General features: G+C 47.1%; 3 protein-coding genes across 3 annotated transcripts; 2 read left to right on the top strand and 1 right to left on the bottom strand.

Moving 5' to 3' along the window:
• The first annotated feature begins 3,686 nt into the window (after positions 1-3,686).
• On the top strand, positions 3,687-4,793 carry LOC120897246. The gene is made up of 2 exons (XM_040301960.1): positions 3,687-3,941; positions 4,221-4,793. The coding sequence occupies exons 1-2, from the start codon at positions 3,741-3,743 to the stop codon at positions 4,518-4,520; spliced, it is 501 nt and encodes a 166-aa protein (XP_040157894.1). The 5' UTR covers positions 3,687-3,740; the 3' UTR covers positions 4,521-4,793.
• Positions 4,794-6,796: 2,003 nt separating this feature from the next.
• On the bottom strand, positions 6,797-11,582 carry LOC120897245 (O-phosphoseryl-tRNA(Sec) selenium transferase). The gene is made up of 5 exons (XM_040301959.1): positions 11,398-11,582; positions 11,199-11,328; positions 10,221-11,132; positions 9,897-10,148; positions 6,797-7,442 (listed from the first exon to the last, which is right to left on the bottom strand). The coding sequence occupies exons 1-5, from the start codon at positions 11,512-11,514 to the stop codon at positions 7,393-7,395; spliced, it is 1,461 nt and encodes a 486-aa protein (XP_040157893.1). The 5' UTR covers positions 11,515-11,582; the 3' UTR covers positions 6,797-7,392.
• A 294-nt stretch (positions 11,583-11,876) lies between these two features.
• Positions 11,877-15,859, top strand: LOC120908607 (centrosomal protein of 152 kDa). The gene is made up of 3 exons (XM_040319791.1): positions 11,877-14,452; positions 14,537-15,466; positions 15,540-15,859. Exons 1-3 carry the CDS (start codon positions 12,275-12,277, stop codon positions 15,735-15,737), a joined length of 3,306 nt encoding a protein of 1,101 aa, XP_040175725.1. The 5' UTR covers positions 11,877-12,274; the 3' UTR covers positions 15,738-15,859.
• The last annotated feature ends 616 nt before the right edge of the window (positions 15,860-16,475 follow it).

Below are 16,475 nucleotides of genomic sequence, written 5' to 3'. Positions count from 1 at the left end.
ACCGATCCGATCCCGATCCGACCCAAAGGAGACGGCAATGGGCCACGGAAAAGAGGAACCCTACACAGTTGACACCCTTAATTTTAATTTGATTGTTTATCCACGACCCCACGTAGTGTAATGGTGAATATTCTGATTTGACGAGCTACAGCATAAATTGTACGATCGTTTGGTGGGTAAGGGAAAGAAACTCCTTTTTGATGAGGTCAGTTGTGATCGTTTGATGGAAAATGTTTGTTTTTGAATAATGGTAGACCAACAATTATAAGTTTATGTGTTAAGTTCAGAAACAAAACAAGAAATTTTAAACGCACGAAATGTACGAAACCCAAATATTTCAGCTCGGTGTATTGAAATATATTTGTTCGAGACATTGGGAGCAGTATATGGCACATTATAATCCTCATGCCATATAACATTGCTTACGCAGCATTTAAATCTATTTTACTAAGGCTGTTTTAATCAGCATTAATTTAACTAATTGAACAACGACATTGCTGAAATTTATAATAATAATAATAATAATAATGATAAATAATAATTGACTTTGTACCAGGATACCATACCTCTAAAATCTATGTCCTTAAATCAATAGCTAATAAAGTAAAGTATTTATTACACTACTTCTTTTTGGCGTAACGACATAAGGAGCCGGCCTATTTACAGGGTTCCAAGACTTATTTGTGTACTCGCGCAGCCTGATAGTAAAGCCTAATGCTACGAGAAGATAGTCCGGTTGGGAATCGATACCGTCCAACTTTGTAAGATCCTATGCATTTATCTTATATACTACCGGCCCGTAAATAAACTAGATTAATCGATCTCAATTAAGTTTGAATCCATTCCTCGTCGTGGAAGATGATAACTGAGGTACAGCAGTAAAGGTTGTTTTTTATCTTTATTTTGGGTCCTCTTAATTTACGATGTCGCCAATTGAATTAGGCTTATATCAGAAAGTGGTAATGGCAAGAATGTTCAATATCGTACAAAGATAATATTTGATGGTCGACAATCCACCAATATGGCATGATTTCATATCCCATACATCATAGTCCAGTTCGAGGCTAAGCTAGACCAAGAACATCTACAGTGGCCGGCAATATAAAGTGGCCACTACTTACAATTTTATATTTTTTCCATTTTTTCCGTGAAAGATGAAGTTATTGTACTGCTTTATTTTTTGAAACATTGTTCGTGATATGCTTAAGAATGCGCAGTACCATAGCATGACAAAAATGAGAAGTTTGCTGCAAGAAAACATATTTTTTCCAAAATTGATCAAAATCACTGTGCCAAAATAAAGTGCCCACTTTATTCATTCTATAGAAAATACTTTTCTGAACAAATATAACACTAAACTTATAATTTATATGCGTTCCTCTTGCATTCTTTACATGTTCGAGGATCTTCGACATAATTTAGTTTTGTTTTATTTGCACATATTTGGCATTTATTCTTCCTAAGAGTATTTCAGAGCTTTAACATATTTTGTTTTTCCTAACCACGTCATTCTCACCACATTTGCATCAAAATTTGCACACGAAATCTCGATAGTATTAAAGTTAAGACTAAGTAGGAGCCATTAAAGAAGTTTTATTCGATTTGAATGAAAAAAAAAAATTAAAAATTCTTCGTGTATAACTTGAGTCGTCTTCCTGTTGTAACATAAATTTATTTACTAACTCCGTATTTTTCACAGAAAACAGATAAATTCACACAGGATGCTTATATAGGTATAAGCTTTCATTATGCTGTCGATTCATACCATGCTCCCCACTCCTCGCATAGAAAACCCCTCCCTGGTCATCACATTGCACTCTTCATACATATTGGTTTGTTGGATCGCGTCTAGATATTTTTGAACATCAGTTCTAATTTGGACTCATCTGTCCAAATACCAGTTTTTCAACAATCTAACGATATATCTGCATGTTCTTGATCATATTGAAGCCAATTGGCTTTGTTAGATTACTGTAGCTCGAGCAAGGAAGTTGAAGGACGCCACATCTAACAGGCAGTAAATTACGAAAATTGCAATGTGATAGCTAGGGGGTGTTTATCTTTAGGAGTAGCGTAAAAACTGGTGTGAATCGAAAGTACAACTATGGCTGATACCTTTTTTAACATTCTTCATCAATACTTTGGGATATTTCTTTTAAAAAAATGGGGTTTGAAAACTAAAAACATGTTCCTACAGGCTAACATCTCAACACACACAATCAATACAAAAAACATTTCTCAACTAGTATCGTATGAAACACCTTGCATGTCCTCCATGAAGTCTAAATCTTGGTTCCATAGAGAATTTGAGGCAGATTCTATGTGCGAAGGTGGATAAAACTGGTGTCACAAACAAATAAATTGAAATTTAAAGCTCTTGATAACGCTTGAGAAGAACCAGATCCAAAAACTAGATGCAGAACTAGATAAACCTTTAAAAATTAGAAAAAAAATACGCCAAAGATCCTCGAACATGTAAAGAATGCAAGAGGAACGCATATAAATTATAAGTTTAGTGTTATATTTGTTCAGAAAAATATTTTCTATAGAATGAATAAAGTGGGCACTTTATTTTGGCACAGTGATTTTGATCAATTTTGGAAAAAATATGTTTTCTTGTAGCAAACTTCTCATTTTTGTCATGCTATGGTACTGCGCATTCTTAAGCATATCACGAACAATGTTTCAAAAAATAAAGCAGTACAATAACTTCATCTTTCACGGAAAAAATGGAAAAAATATAAAATTGTAAGTAGTGGCCACTTTATATTGCCGGCCACTGTACGATTGTTGCTCCAAATTAGAATTAAACAAAAATTAGCATTTTCATCACAGCTCAATTCTTTGAGCTGGAATTAACTCACTTTCATCCAGCCAATTCAAAATTAACAACGGCAAGCTTAATCCAACACGAGCAAAAACTCGTCAACCGTAAACAGGATTGTGCACACATTCCGAAACCGGTAACCGGCAAGCGTAAACCAGTGTCGGAGCGCAAAATTAAATCAGCCAACTCCTCCCCTCAGGACGAACCACCAGATCCGACGACTCCGATCCCAATTCCTTCGTCCGGTTGTTAGAGAGACCGTGCAAAATACGGCTGAAGGATATTTATATATTTTTTTCATAGAGTATTTGAGCCTACTGGCTACAATCGCCTCTTATTACGGCTGAATGGCAAATCCGCTTCTTCGCTTAGTGAGCAACAGCACAGCACAAGGTACAATGCAAACCATGTCTAACCTGTTCTTTCTCTCACTCACTCTCTATCTCTATCTCGGTTCTTGGTAGGGTCTTTTGCTAATGGCAATGGGTTGCTGAGACCCGTGCGTCTTAAGGCCAAAGCTTTCCTTGCCAGCAAATACAAAAGGAAAGGAAACACCTGGAAATACGAGCCGACCGATATCCGTTATCCTTGCGCTGCTGCTGTTGTTCGCTGGCTCGGCTTGTCTTGTGCCAGCGACGAACATAGCAGTCCGGGAAGGAACGCTTGATTATACCTGTTTGTGTTTGTGCGTGTATGTACCCCGGTTTTGGGTCCCGCGCGCTGTTCACGGTGCCCTAATGCTTGTTCTTCTAGATGTTGGCCTTCTTTGATGGCTGCTTTGTTTTTGTGCTGCTGTGTAAATCTGATGCCCAAAGCTCATCCCGACCGACCGTACTGATAGCTTAAGTATGTGCTGCTGCCTCGTACTGATGTGTGCTGGTCAAGAAGAGTAGGCGACGGTTGGCCCACCGACATGCTGCTGCTAATGCTGCTGCTGGTAGTTGGAAGCGGCGGAACGACTGAAACTATGGTGTGGCTGCAACAGACGACCCCCGATCCCCGAAGGATCATATTTCCACCTGGTCCCAGCATCACGACACTACTACCACCACCACCACCACCAGCATCATCATCTCATCCGCCGGATTATCCCAACGCCGGAGATCGAACGCAGGTAACAAGAGCTAACGAAATCTACTTTCGTGTTTTGTCCCATCTCCCGTAAGGATAGGATGAGGATTTGGTTGTATGCTTTGTTGATTGAAAGTGGTGCTAGAGTAGTGCTGCGAGAAAAATGTCCACCCTGCCTACGTACACAGAGATTTTGCGACACACTTCTCGCCGCCGTCCGGGATGCAGCGACAAGATCATCTCGATGAGTTTTGGGGTGCTATTGTACCGTGTGCCGTGGAATGATTGATTGGATCTTTTACTAACACTCTCTCTCGACCAGGTGACCAGGCCAGGCAGGATACGTTCGTGCGCCCGAGGCTTCTACCGCTGGTACGACAGCTGCCCGGCCAGGGGTTTCGGACAAGGAAAACAAAAATTACGACTCACCGAGTGTGGCCACTCGAAACTGCATCATCACATCGCAAAATCATATCATGGCAGCCTTTCTTCTCTTTCCAGTGTTCCACAGCCCAAAACACAGCTGGCCATTACGATCTGTCGTTGTTGGGCCAGATGTGTCACACACAAACACACACGGGACGATGTAAAAATGTACATCGTCGTACCATGTGCTGGATGATGAATTGGGTGCTGGATGTGTGAATTATATAATTTCGGGACAATTTAGAGCTCCCTAATGACGACGGAAAAGTTGTAAACGATTGTGGCTGGATGTGACCTAAACATTGTGCCACAGAAAAGATATAAGTGGTTTCCCTGGTTACAGCAGCGTTTGATCCTTATATCCATGGTACACAGTTGCTTGCAGGGAGCGAAGCGATGTCTTCGTTTGTAGAGCGATCTGTGGTGGTGATCGACAAACTTGTTTTAAAATCATGAACTGCATGTAGTCATAAAGCAATACGATTTATTTATGGCACTGTAAAATGGACTGCTGGTAGTTTATTTTGCGTAGAAAATGTATTTATATAGAATTACGTCTTATTCGAATGATAAGATTTATAACACATGTTCTATATCGATTCGAATCAGTTCGCTATTGAATAACAATTGTGCAAAGATTTATGGTCGATTTCTATGAACAATCGCTTGTTCTTTTATGATGTTATATTTATAAAAAAGTAAAATTTTCCGTCGAAGCGTTCAGTACTGTTATCCTCTATACGGGGTTTAGGGATATGACGCGTCTTGAGAAGATTGATCATAAACTTCTTCAATCAAAGTGTCTGGTCAATTGTGTTCAATCGCAAAGACAAGGTAAATCCTTAAGTTCTTAATTCTTTAAAAATGCTTAATATTGCCCTCCACTTACCAATTTCTTATCATAAGGAAACGCTACGATTACTAACGCACGTTAGCAATAATAGCTGTAGTTTGAATTGACAGTTTTTAAACTGCAAAAACAATGTCTTCGGCTACATACATTTTCTTTCATTTCAGTTTCTTAAATTGAAATCGTCACAAATCCTCATGAGGGAACGTTAAACCATCGGCGGCTATTCCTTTCCGAACTGCTTCCAGGTGCTACTTTCCACCCGTCACAGCCACTTTATAGGCTGCGGGCGGAAGTTGTAAGATGTTAAGATTAACAAATGAAATGGAAAATTAAATGAAGAAGGGTTTCCATCGAAAGAAACTCTCTATTTCTCAACATTGTCCTTTCCTAACTGGTTGGCCAAAGGATTCGGACAATTTGTAGGCAAGTGTTATCACACGTAAATGCACCTTCCTTGTACCCACATCCCTCACACATGGTGCAGGTTAGTGATAGATTCGTTCGATACAAAGACAACAGGCAAAAGGACGGATTGAACGATCTGTGTCCATTTGAAAGATGGCGCTTAAGAAACACGTCCCCGTGTAGTGCGCAACCTGCAGCGAAAGACCCGCCAAGAGATGTAGGAAGTCAGCCCGGTGGACAATAGCACCCAAAACATACGGTAGACGTAACACCGAGAGAGAAAGAGAGAGACAGAGAAAGAGAACGAGCTCGTCATTAAAATCATCACCATCACCATTACGCAAAACCGAACGATCGTTGGCTGGCACGAGCGGCGTAAAGGAAGGGAAGCGAATCAAGGACGAAGGACGGGAAGGGCATGGCGTTTCTTTTGGGCTGACCAGCGGCAGCAGCAGCACTACCAGGACTCGAAACAATACACCCATCTCTTTCCCCTATTCTCAAATCAACGGAAGGGATCCACTTTTGCCCTCCGATGAACACGTTTCGGGACATGGAAAAGGGAAGGAGCAAATGGAACCGGGAGGGGGGAGGAAGGGTTTCTTCGTACGAACTGGAAAAAATACCAGAAGACACGAAATACACCCCGGACCCTTTAGGTGCGGGACAGGTCGTACAGGCGTTTGCTAACGGCAACAGCAGCCTTACGGTGGGGGGATGACGGTTGGACGGCACACGAAAAACGAAAGCAAAAAAAACGGTTTCGGATCTGCAGCTGCCGGCATCTTCAATTCAAAACAACAACAGCAACAAAAAAACCCCGATGAAGGTTAAGGGAAAAAGATGGCGCAACTTGTGTCGTTTCGAAGGCAACGCAACAATCGTCCGGGAAGCCGGGTTGAGAAGAGAGAGAGAGAGAGAGAGAAGAAAAAAAACACGCAAAACCGTATAAACCGCAACCGATTACCAGGAAGGTGTGGAAGGAAGGTTTCCATCGGTCGAGGAAAAAGAGCACACATTTAAATAAGGCCCAAAAAACCCAACTGAGGATGATCGTAAAATGTCCCGAAAGCTTAACCAAGCTGGCGTGACCGGCAACACGCGATCGTAGTTTGCAACTAGTTTTCTTAAAGCAATCGAACAGCAAGTAATTGATTGTTCTAATTAGATGTGTTTTAAAATTATTTAAACAATTATTTCATTACACAGCATTGCTTCGTGCACTGAAAAGACCTTCTCTACATTTGGAGAGCAAATCAAACATGATTCTGTTTAAAAACTGAAAGACGAGGCACCTGGCCAAATTCATAACGGTACGTCGTAGCATGCACACACACATACGGCGCTTTTAATTGTCATGTTTGTTTGGCGCGATCAAGTGGCACACGATCGGTGACAAAATTAATTGCAACCAGCAGGATGATCAAGCAGCCAGTGCAAGCAGCAGCGCGACCAACGTGTGCTGCTTTTGCCCAATTATCATAAAGCTATTAATCGTACGGCGGGATTGCACTGTTTCTCGGCAGCTGGTGGATGGTTTTATGCGTTTTTTTTTCGGGACGTGCGGCGGGACACTTAACATGGTCGCGATCTTGGTCGGTGAAATTCATTGCGCCAGTTGGCATGTGCTGCTTCGATGCCTCATCACGATCATTGGTTTGGGTTTTCGGTTCTTTTTCCAGAGGATTCGAGGATATGATTAACGCGAGTTTGTTCCGTGCGGCAGCAGATGGTAGCCAATGGGCACACCTTGAGTGGAGAAATGGAAACGAAAATCACCGAAAAGACAACACAGACCAACCTACCCAGCTTAGACTGTCGTCTCCCTAAGGCCATCTCTGCTACAAGCTGTACGGCAATCTGGAAAATAAAAACACAATACTTTTTTAAAATACTCTGACAAACTCCCCCCTAAACCACCATTATCGCTCCATTCGGGTGTTGATCGGGTGTGGAAAGAAACCGGGATGATGCTTGATAATCGTCCGGTGAACCTCTCCTCCTCCACTCGCAAACGCCGCACGCAAAAGGGCACGCGATCGCGATACGATACATCGTTCAAATCCGGCTGGCGGCCGGGCAGCATATGCATGCGGCGCGCAGGATCCAGCGTGCGGGCAGGTGCACACGAGAGCCACTTCCTCTCGAAAGCTGTTGCCGCACTGTGCACTATACATTGTGCACACGTGGGCCCTTTTGCTCTGCACGCTGTGGGCGCTGCTGCAATTTGTACTGCAGCGAGCGTTCCGAAGTGGACTTTAATGACTTTCAAAATTTTAATAGCGACGGTAACGAGAACGCCTGATTGCATCCTCTCGGTGTGTGAGTGTCATTTGGAATGGGTGTGAGTGTGTAAAGAGCAGTAAAAACAGGGTTCTCCTTAACTCCTTGTGGCGAATTAAAAACAGGCAGTGGGAGGAATGATTTTAAAACATGTCTTCTTTTAGCGTTTTCTGCATTAATGAACATCCGATTTCAAAATGGAATTAATAAAAAAGCAAGACAAATTAATAATCATATTCTTTGGGGAATTTTCCCCTCCGTCTTGCAGAGAAATGTTCTTTCCATTGAACACAGCACTGGATTGCTTGACAAAGATACCACGTGCCAATAACGATCGATCCGTCTTCATGCAGATGCATCCTAAAAGTAACACCTTTACGTCATCTCGAATCCATGAAATGATCGTGCATAATCATCATTGAACAAAACGATAAGTCATCGGTCTCTGACACTAAAGGGAAGCAAACCATCCCTTCCGTGATGCATGTCAGTTCACTCAACATCCGATCCGGAGTAAAATGTGCGGACGCACCAACATCAAATGCACAGGACACGATCGATTCATCAATCTTCATTAGTGCTGACAAACCAGGGGGCGCCTTTTTTGAGAAGGTAAGCTGGCTGTTTTTGTCCGTCTTTTTTGGCGTCAAACCATCCGCGGGATATCGGTTTTGCGGCATCATTAATCGTCCCAAGGGTTCGTCCTTTTGGTCCTTTGTGTCGGGGATCGGAAGGATATTATACATTTCCATGGGTGCGCTTGCTTGCAAAGAAACCATTATTTGGATCAATTTGAAAAGCGAACAGATCGTTTCCGGTCATTGGTTAATGGAAAATGATGGAAAATTTACGTGCAGGATGCTGTAATTTACCAAAAATATTTCCGCAACTACGCTTGTGAATAGTAAACAAAATTAAGATACAATTAGATGGAATTCTTATGACCCGCCGTGATCGTAATCCAGTCATCGCTGCTTAATTTCACTCCATCTTCGGATTGTTTTTAATACTACCCACTGTAATCGATATGTGAAACAAACAATGTGGCCCTACCAACAGTGGATTCAAAACCGTCTGGTTTGCCTCAAACCCGTTCGCTGCAACAAATTTGCTGCACACACACACCACCATGTCGGTCCGTAGTAGAACCCGATCCGTCACAAGAGACTGCCGGAAGTGGGAGCGGTTCTAATTGTCCGTTCGAAATAATGGAAAACCTGAAATGAGGTGAAAAGCGTTGCGTCTTGCCACCCTTCCCGTTCGATTCCCATACGCAATACGGTAACGGGTGGGCACGACGCGAGGGAGGGTAGACGAGCTTATTCAAAATAAAACCCCGTACCGATTCGAGCAGCAAGGAGTGGCCGCTTCTAGTTTTAGGTGGATGGGGTAGTGGGATTGGGAGGGATCAAAAAAGAAGAAAAAAAGACGTTCCCTCTATAAACGGATCAGCTGTGCCACGTGGTGCACGAGCGCAACTGATCCAAACGTGGAGAAGAAGCCGGATGAAGAAACGTATGCACTAAAATGAACGAATGGGCATTGGTTCTGCGTACGCATGTTGCTGCTCCCGGCAAGGCAGCGAAACGGGCAGACTGACCCCTCTTTCCCTCCCCAACTAGGGACCATTCGGGTATTCTCACAGTTCATTCGCTTTGTGTGCGCATTGTTTTGCGCGCTTTTGTTCAGCTTCAGTGCGTTTCGTTCATGTGTGTGTGTGTGTCTGTGTGTGTGCTTATGCTAGAAACGGAGCGGTTGACGGAGGGAATGACAACGTCGAATATGTAGTTCTGCCGCAACTCGGGTTCGGGTGTGTATGGGGTTTGGGGACATGTAATGCCACCGGACGGAGTATGTGATTCGTGTGATTTGTTTAAAGCAATAACATCAAGAACAAGAAGTGTTAACATTTGTGTACCATTCTATGTTCCCTTTAATAAATAAACTCAAACAATTCGCATTTTTGTTTGTAAGGAAATAACAAATAATTACATTATTTTCCATCACCCATATACTTGGTGCGATACTTACGCAGAACTTCATCCAACTTTGCAAGAAAGTTCGCCACTTCGTGCGACTTAATGCCCAGGGACGCACTCGCCGTGAGGTATGGTACGCTGGCCTTCGAGCTATGCGAGCCCCATGCCTGGAATGCGCTACTGTCGATGGTTTTGCTATCGGTCGTGCTTACCACCCGACAGCCGGACACGCCACGTTTCTGTAGCATGGAGCCGATCATTTCCAGCCGGCATGTGGTCGTTTCAAACGTCACCAGCGACATGGCTATAATTTAAAAGAAAAGCGTCCTATTCATAACGTTCTTTAGAAGTAAATGGTTGCTGCTGCAATACATACCGATGGAGATGGGATTGCGGCAGGGCAGAACACGTTCGTTGTGCGCTTTGGCAAGATTCGCCAATCCTTCCAACAGCACAGCGTAAGCTTCTTTTCGTTCCTTTAGTAGATCGCTGTAGCCATTCCGTCCCAGGGAAAGCAGCGTCATGAGTACATCCAAATGCTGCGTACCGGAGGCACGGCCAGGGTAGAGTCGCGCCACGGCATCGACCGTATCGGCACTGGATCCTGCCACTATAGCACCACCGACCGGAACGAGCAGATTCTTATCCGTGCTCTGTATGAAAGCATCCACTCTGCCCGTTCGGGCCGCTTGATTCAGCTGATGACAGTAGTACGAACTCTGCAAACCGTACGCATTGTTCACCACGTGCGGTATGCTGTGCGCTTTGCACAGCTTGCCCAGCTCGATCACATCGTCGCTGCTGCGTGGCGCAAAGCAGCTCGTAGTTGATAGCACGCAACAGATCGCGTCAGCACCGAGCTGGTTAATGTGCTTAGCAAATGCTGCCAGATCGGTGGCAAACGTAGGATTCGCGTCTTGCGGTTGTTCCCCATTTTCGTTAATCTCCGATGCTAGTAAACTGTCGATCGCGATGGGTGTAAGTCCAGCGGCTATGATACTTTTGAAGCAAGATTGTTGATCTACTCGCGACCAGAGTACGTAGCGTGCCGCAGGCCTGCTGGCGTGAATGGCGCGTAAAGTGAGCATCACAGTCATGCCTGTAGCTAGCGGGACAACGATCGCGTGGCCACAGGACGGAATGCCAATCGTACGGATCCAGTCCCGCACCAAGCTGTTGGTTAAATTTGCCATTATCGTCGACCCGGCTGCTTTGGGTTGTGCATCGGTCAGATTTCCGGAACGTCCAATACCGTGAGAAAAGTTGTAATGTCTCCGTCGTACCAGATCTGCAAGAGTAAAGGGGCGTTAGAGTTAAGCGGGATATGATTGCGTGCTTCTCGTTGCTGTTTTACCACAAACGATCCGTCCTTCCCGTTCGCCCATGCCGCATCGTGTGGGGAAATTGTTACTGTCCAGCAATGCCAGCTCGCTGATGCAGTGTTCGATCATCGGTTCGCACCATCCCGAGGCCGGTAATTTACGCTGCAGTGAATGGGGAACACAGCCATTGGTTACCATTAGCAATGCTATGTTCAGTCGCTTCTTACATACCTGTTCGAGCAGTAGTTTGATTTGTTTATCACGCTCCACGCGTGCATCGTTCGCTAGGGTGAGATAATTTTCCGGGACAAGATTCTTTGGGATTGATTTAAGCGTATTATCGTTCATCGAAATGCCGCAGTTTGGTCGTTGCCCGACCGGTAAATTCCACCGCTGATGAACAATGAACCGGTTTGTTTACCTCGTTCGAAGAACTGTCAAAACGATTTCAGGGTTGTGTAAAACCCTAGGGACAAGATGTACACAGGATTTCATGGTTGTATTTCTCATCTCTTTGCTAAAACCGACCAAGAATGATATTCCAGGACGATGATTTTTTTTGTTTCTCTTTTATTAAATTTTGAATGATCCTGATGCAATTTAACGCTTGCGTTATGCGTCCCCATTTCACTTTGTAAACTGTATTAACCCTATTCATACCTCAACTCTACTCACCTTGGCCACAAAAGGACGCGAAGTTGACAGTGCAAGAAAAACACGATCAAAGTTTTGAAAAAGCAACGAGAAGAAGCGCGGCGGCAAAAAGAAAAACTATCCCAGCGAGAAGAAATTGTCTATCGCATTTTTTTTTTGTTTACATCTCCACCCGCCAGACGATTGAAGACATTCCGAACATTTTTCACCACCCTTTACGGCTGCAAAGTTCAAGGTCGAATGTGCGTTGGCCGAAAACCGTGGGAGCGAGTGCGGGCCTTTGCGCAAATCAACGATCGTTGGCAGTGCGATTTTTCATCAAACAAAATGTATCGCGCCAGAGAGTGATTGGCGTGGGCAGTGATAAAAGTGCCGATTGTCCGTGGGTGTGTTTCACCGTTTCTAGTTGCACCACCGACGACGACGACGACGACGACGAAGAAGACCAAGGAGTATGAACGGGCCGCCGGTAGTGTCGATCTTCAACGATGGCGTTAGTATCAACCTTAACCGGAGCGAGATCGAGCGGCAGCGTGCCGCCGAGGAGGAGGAAGATCTGGCGGACCGCAAGCGACGCCAGGAGCAGTTGGCGAACGAGCTGGAGAATGCGTTCGACGATCTGGATTGCGACGATACGCTGAACTCATCCACCCACCACTACAGCGACGAGGAGGACGATTTCGATTCGGGGTGCGATGGCAAACGAACGCTCCCACCCGCGTCTGTACCACCGCCAAGAATGCAATTGAACGGCATGATGAACCTGTTCGATCACGCACCGGCCACTCCTGCGAAGGACGGCGGCGGACCGGCGCCAGAAGATGGACTGGCCGTGCGGGAGTTGCGCCTGCTGCTCGAATCGAAAACCCGCGAACTGGAGCACGTGACGCGGGAAATGTACGATCAGTGCCACAAGCACGAGCAGCAGATAGGGGAGCTGGAGAAAAAGCTGCTCATCGAGCAGGCCGAGAAGGATCGGGCCAACATGACGCGGGACCAGACCCGCGAGCTGTTGGTGCAGAGCAAGACGAAAATCTCCGAGCTGGAGGACGCGGCGGAGAAGCTGCGGGCGAAGGTGTCCGGGCTGGAGGACCAGAACGTGAAGCTGGTGGCCGAGCTGGAGCAGAAGAACATGATGCTGCAGGACAGCCTGCACCGCTACCGGATGCTGGAGCAAAACTCCGCCCAAAAAGCCGACCGGCACACGGACGCACTGCTGAAGCAGACGGAGGAGCGGCACAACGCGAAGGTGGCGATGATGCAGCAACAGATCGACAATCTGCGCAGCGAGCTGGACGACCGGCAGCAGGACTGCCGCCGGCTGGAGGCTCGCTACGGCGAGCTGCAAAAGTCCCGCGAGGCGCTGCTGATCGAGCAGTCCGAAACCGTGCAGCGGTTGCAGGACCAGCTGGAGGATTCGCAGCGCCAGTGCTCGAACTTGCTGTCCCGGACGAAGGCTCAGGGCGATTTCGAGCAGGAACGGTTGCGGCTGCGCAGCCGCATCAATGCGCTCGAGCAGGAGCAGTCGGAAATGCGCCAAACCATACACGATCTCACGCACCGGCTGGAGAAATCGAACGCCGAGCTGGAGCTGATGGACAGCATCGTGCACGGGCAGGCGAATGGGGCGGACGCGTCGTCGGGCGATAGAAAGCAACCCAACGCCAACATAACGGCGGGCTACACGTTCGCGCAGCGCAACCTGATCGGCAGTACGCCCAACAACAACAACCGGGGTGGCGATGGGGACGACGATGGGGACAGCCGAGTGGTGCGGCTTAAGAACGAGCTGCGCGTGTGTGTGACCGGGCAGCAGGAAAAGCGGGAATCGATCCGCCAGCTGGAAGCGAATCTGCAGGCGAAGGATCGCGAACTGGAGCAACTGAAAAGGGACGAGGGCGAAACGCTCGTGCAGATGAACCAGTACAAGGAGGACGCGTTCCGGCTGGCCTCCAAGTGTAGGATACTGGAGCAGGAGCTGGAAAAGCTGTCGGTGGAGGGGCAAGGCGCGAAGAAGGATAGCGATCGATCGTCGGTGGGAGGATCGGCCGGCACGCATCGACGCCGCTCGAGCTACGACGTACGGCAGGAAGCGTTGGAGGATAAGATATTCGCCCTGCAGCAGGCAAAGCTGGAAGCGGACGAACAGATCGAGCTGTTGGAGCGCGAGAAGGCCCAACTCACGGAGCGGTGTAAAACGCTCGACGGCGAAGCGGGCACCTGCGCCGCGCTCAAGCTGGAGGTGGAAAAGCAAAAGTTTCTCCTGGCGGACGCACAGCAGGAGTGCGATCGGTTGAAGCGACTGTACATTGAGGTGAGCGGCGCGAAGGAGGAGCTTGGCCGGGAGCTGAGCACGCTGCGGGCACAGGACAGTGCGAAGCAGATCGCTGCTCTGCAGGAGCAGGCCGTGTCGCTGGAGCGAGCCCTCCAGCTGGCCGAGCTGAAGGCGAGCGAGCTGAGCAAGCTGCTCGATAAGGAGAAGACAAGCCACGAAGAGCTGCTGAAGCAAGTGTCCTGCGGGATGGTTGCGAGCGGTCAGAAGAAGGGGGGATCCGTTGGAGGAGGAGGAACAGGCACAGCATCCGGCAACAGTTGCACCAAGTGTATCGATGGGCTGACACAAATCTCAAAGGTAAGCAACGGAAACGATCGTTTCATCGCGAGTACTGGAATTTACAATCATCTCCTCTGTCTCTCTCTCTCTCCATTTCTCTAGCTGGAAATAGAAAATCTCAAACTGCAATCTGCCTGCTCGTCACAGCTGCGCGAAATCGGTGAACTGAAGGTTCAGCTGAACGAACAGCACGCGACGGTCACGGAACTGCACAACCGGCTCGATCTGAAGGCGGAGCGCGATCAGCTAATAGACGAGCTGAAGGAAAAGGCGGCCCAGTTCGAGCAGATCATACGGAACCAAATTTCCACCAACTCGTCCAGCGCCACCACGAGCGACAGTGCCACCTCCCCGATCCGGCAACGGGTAGCGTCGCGGGACCAGAGTGTCGGCACGGCAGACGAGGCGGCGGATAGTGGTGCCACCAGTGAGGATCGCTCCAGCGCAACACCGATCGATCAGCAGGACATCCGGCGCCAGTTGCGCGATCAGGAGCAAAAGGTGCGCGAAGAGATGGCGAAAGCGTTCGCGGGCCAGATCAAACAGATCGAGGAGCGGTTCCGCGCCCAGTTTGCGCGGTTCGAGGAAAACATTGACACGCTCAAGACCGAGCTGTACGATCGGGTGGCCGAGCTGAAGGTGCGGAACCAGGAGGTGGAGGTGCTCAAGTGTGCGATCGTGACGGAGCGCGAAAAGATGCGCGAACTGCTGGCGCAAAAGGACGCGGATGCGCGCGCCCTATTCGACAAGCAGTCGGAGCTGATGGGCAGGTACAAGGCGGAGGTAGCGAACGGGCAGAAGAAGGTGCAATTTCTCGAGCGCGAGCTGCAGGAGAAGCGCGAGCTGTGCGCGAGCGAGCGGCAGTCGATGGAGAAGCTGATCGCGCAGATTACGGCCGAGCGGAAAATGTTCCGCGAGCGGGAGCAGGAGATGAACGACCGGTTCCAGGAGGTGGAAACCGAGTACCAGAAGAGCCTGGACCTGGTGACGGAAAAGTATCAGTCGGCGAAGAAAACCGCACTCAACTATAAGGTAATTGGGACGGGTTTACGAAGCATAACCGGTTGAGAAAGCGCATTTTCACACAAAATTTCCGTTTTTCCAGAAATATGCGGAAGACAAGGAGCAACATATGCTGAAGGAGTACGACCGCATTAAGGAAGGCTACAATGTGGCGTTGCAAAAGGTGCAGACGCGCATGAAGGAAGCGCTGGAAGGCAAGGAGCAACACTTGCGGGAAAAGATCGCCAAGCTGGAAGCCGAGTACGAGTCGAAGCTGCAGCATGTTCGGCAAAAAAGTTAAAACTAGCCTTTTTGTAGGGTTAAGATTATTTGCTGTGCGCTTGGTAGTGCCGTGCCGTGTGATAGGTAATAGGGTAGAATGAATGCTATTTAATATACTACCAGCTCCATGACGATATTGTACCATATTGTTTAACACAAAACTGCCTTGGAATTGTTGTGGAAGAGATGAGACAAACAACTGCCAATTTGTAAACGCGGCATTATTGATTTTGAATGAGTATGAATTGGGCGTTATTTCCAGTTCCAGCTACCAAACCCATACAAACACACACACATCCCGCCGTGGTGCGGAAGTGCTGGAAGATATGGAAAACGTAACAAGTATTTTGCTAACATTATTTTTTGCTGTAGATAAACCGGTACACACACACTGCATGTGCTTTTAATCATCGGCAGAAGGACGATAATAGCTATTCTATTCGGTCGCTAAATAAAAATTTGTTGACAAAACGTTACCTCGTTGCTTGATCGTTCTTTGGCATTGTTGTTCGACTTCGTTGACCATTTATATCTCTGGTGATAATAATAATAATACTTTGGCACAACAACCGCTGTCGGTCAAGGCCTGCTTGTACCCACTAGTGAAGTGAGCTTGGCTTTCAGTGACTTTTTGTTACCGTAGCAGGCTAGTCAGTCCTACGTATGGGGGCACGGTCTATTCAGGGCTTGAACCCATGACGGGCTTGTTGTTAGTTGACGGGCATCTCTGGTGATATTTCTTCTAAATTGATCCCCA

This window comes from Anopheles arabiensis, chromosome 2, assembly GCF_016920715.1.
Source record: "Anopheles arabiensis isolate DONGOLA chromosome 2, AaraD3, whole genome shotgun sequence".
Classification (NCBI taxonomy): Eukaryota; Metazoa; Arthropoda; class Insecta; order Diptera; family Culicidae; genus Anopheles; species Anopheles arabiensis.
This window is presented reverse-complemented; position numbering and strand designations above follow the sequence as displayed.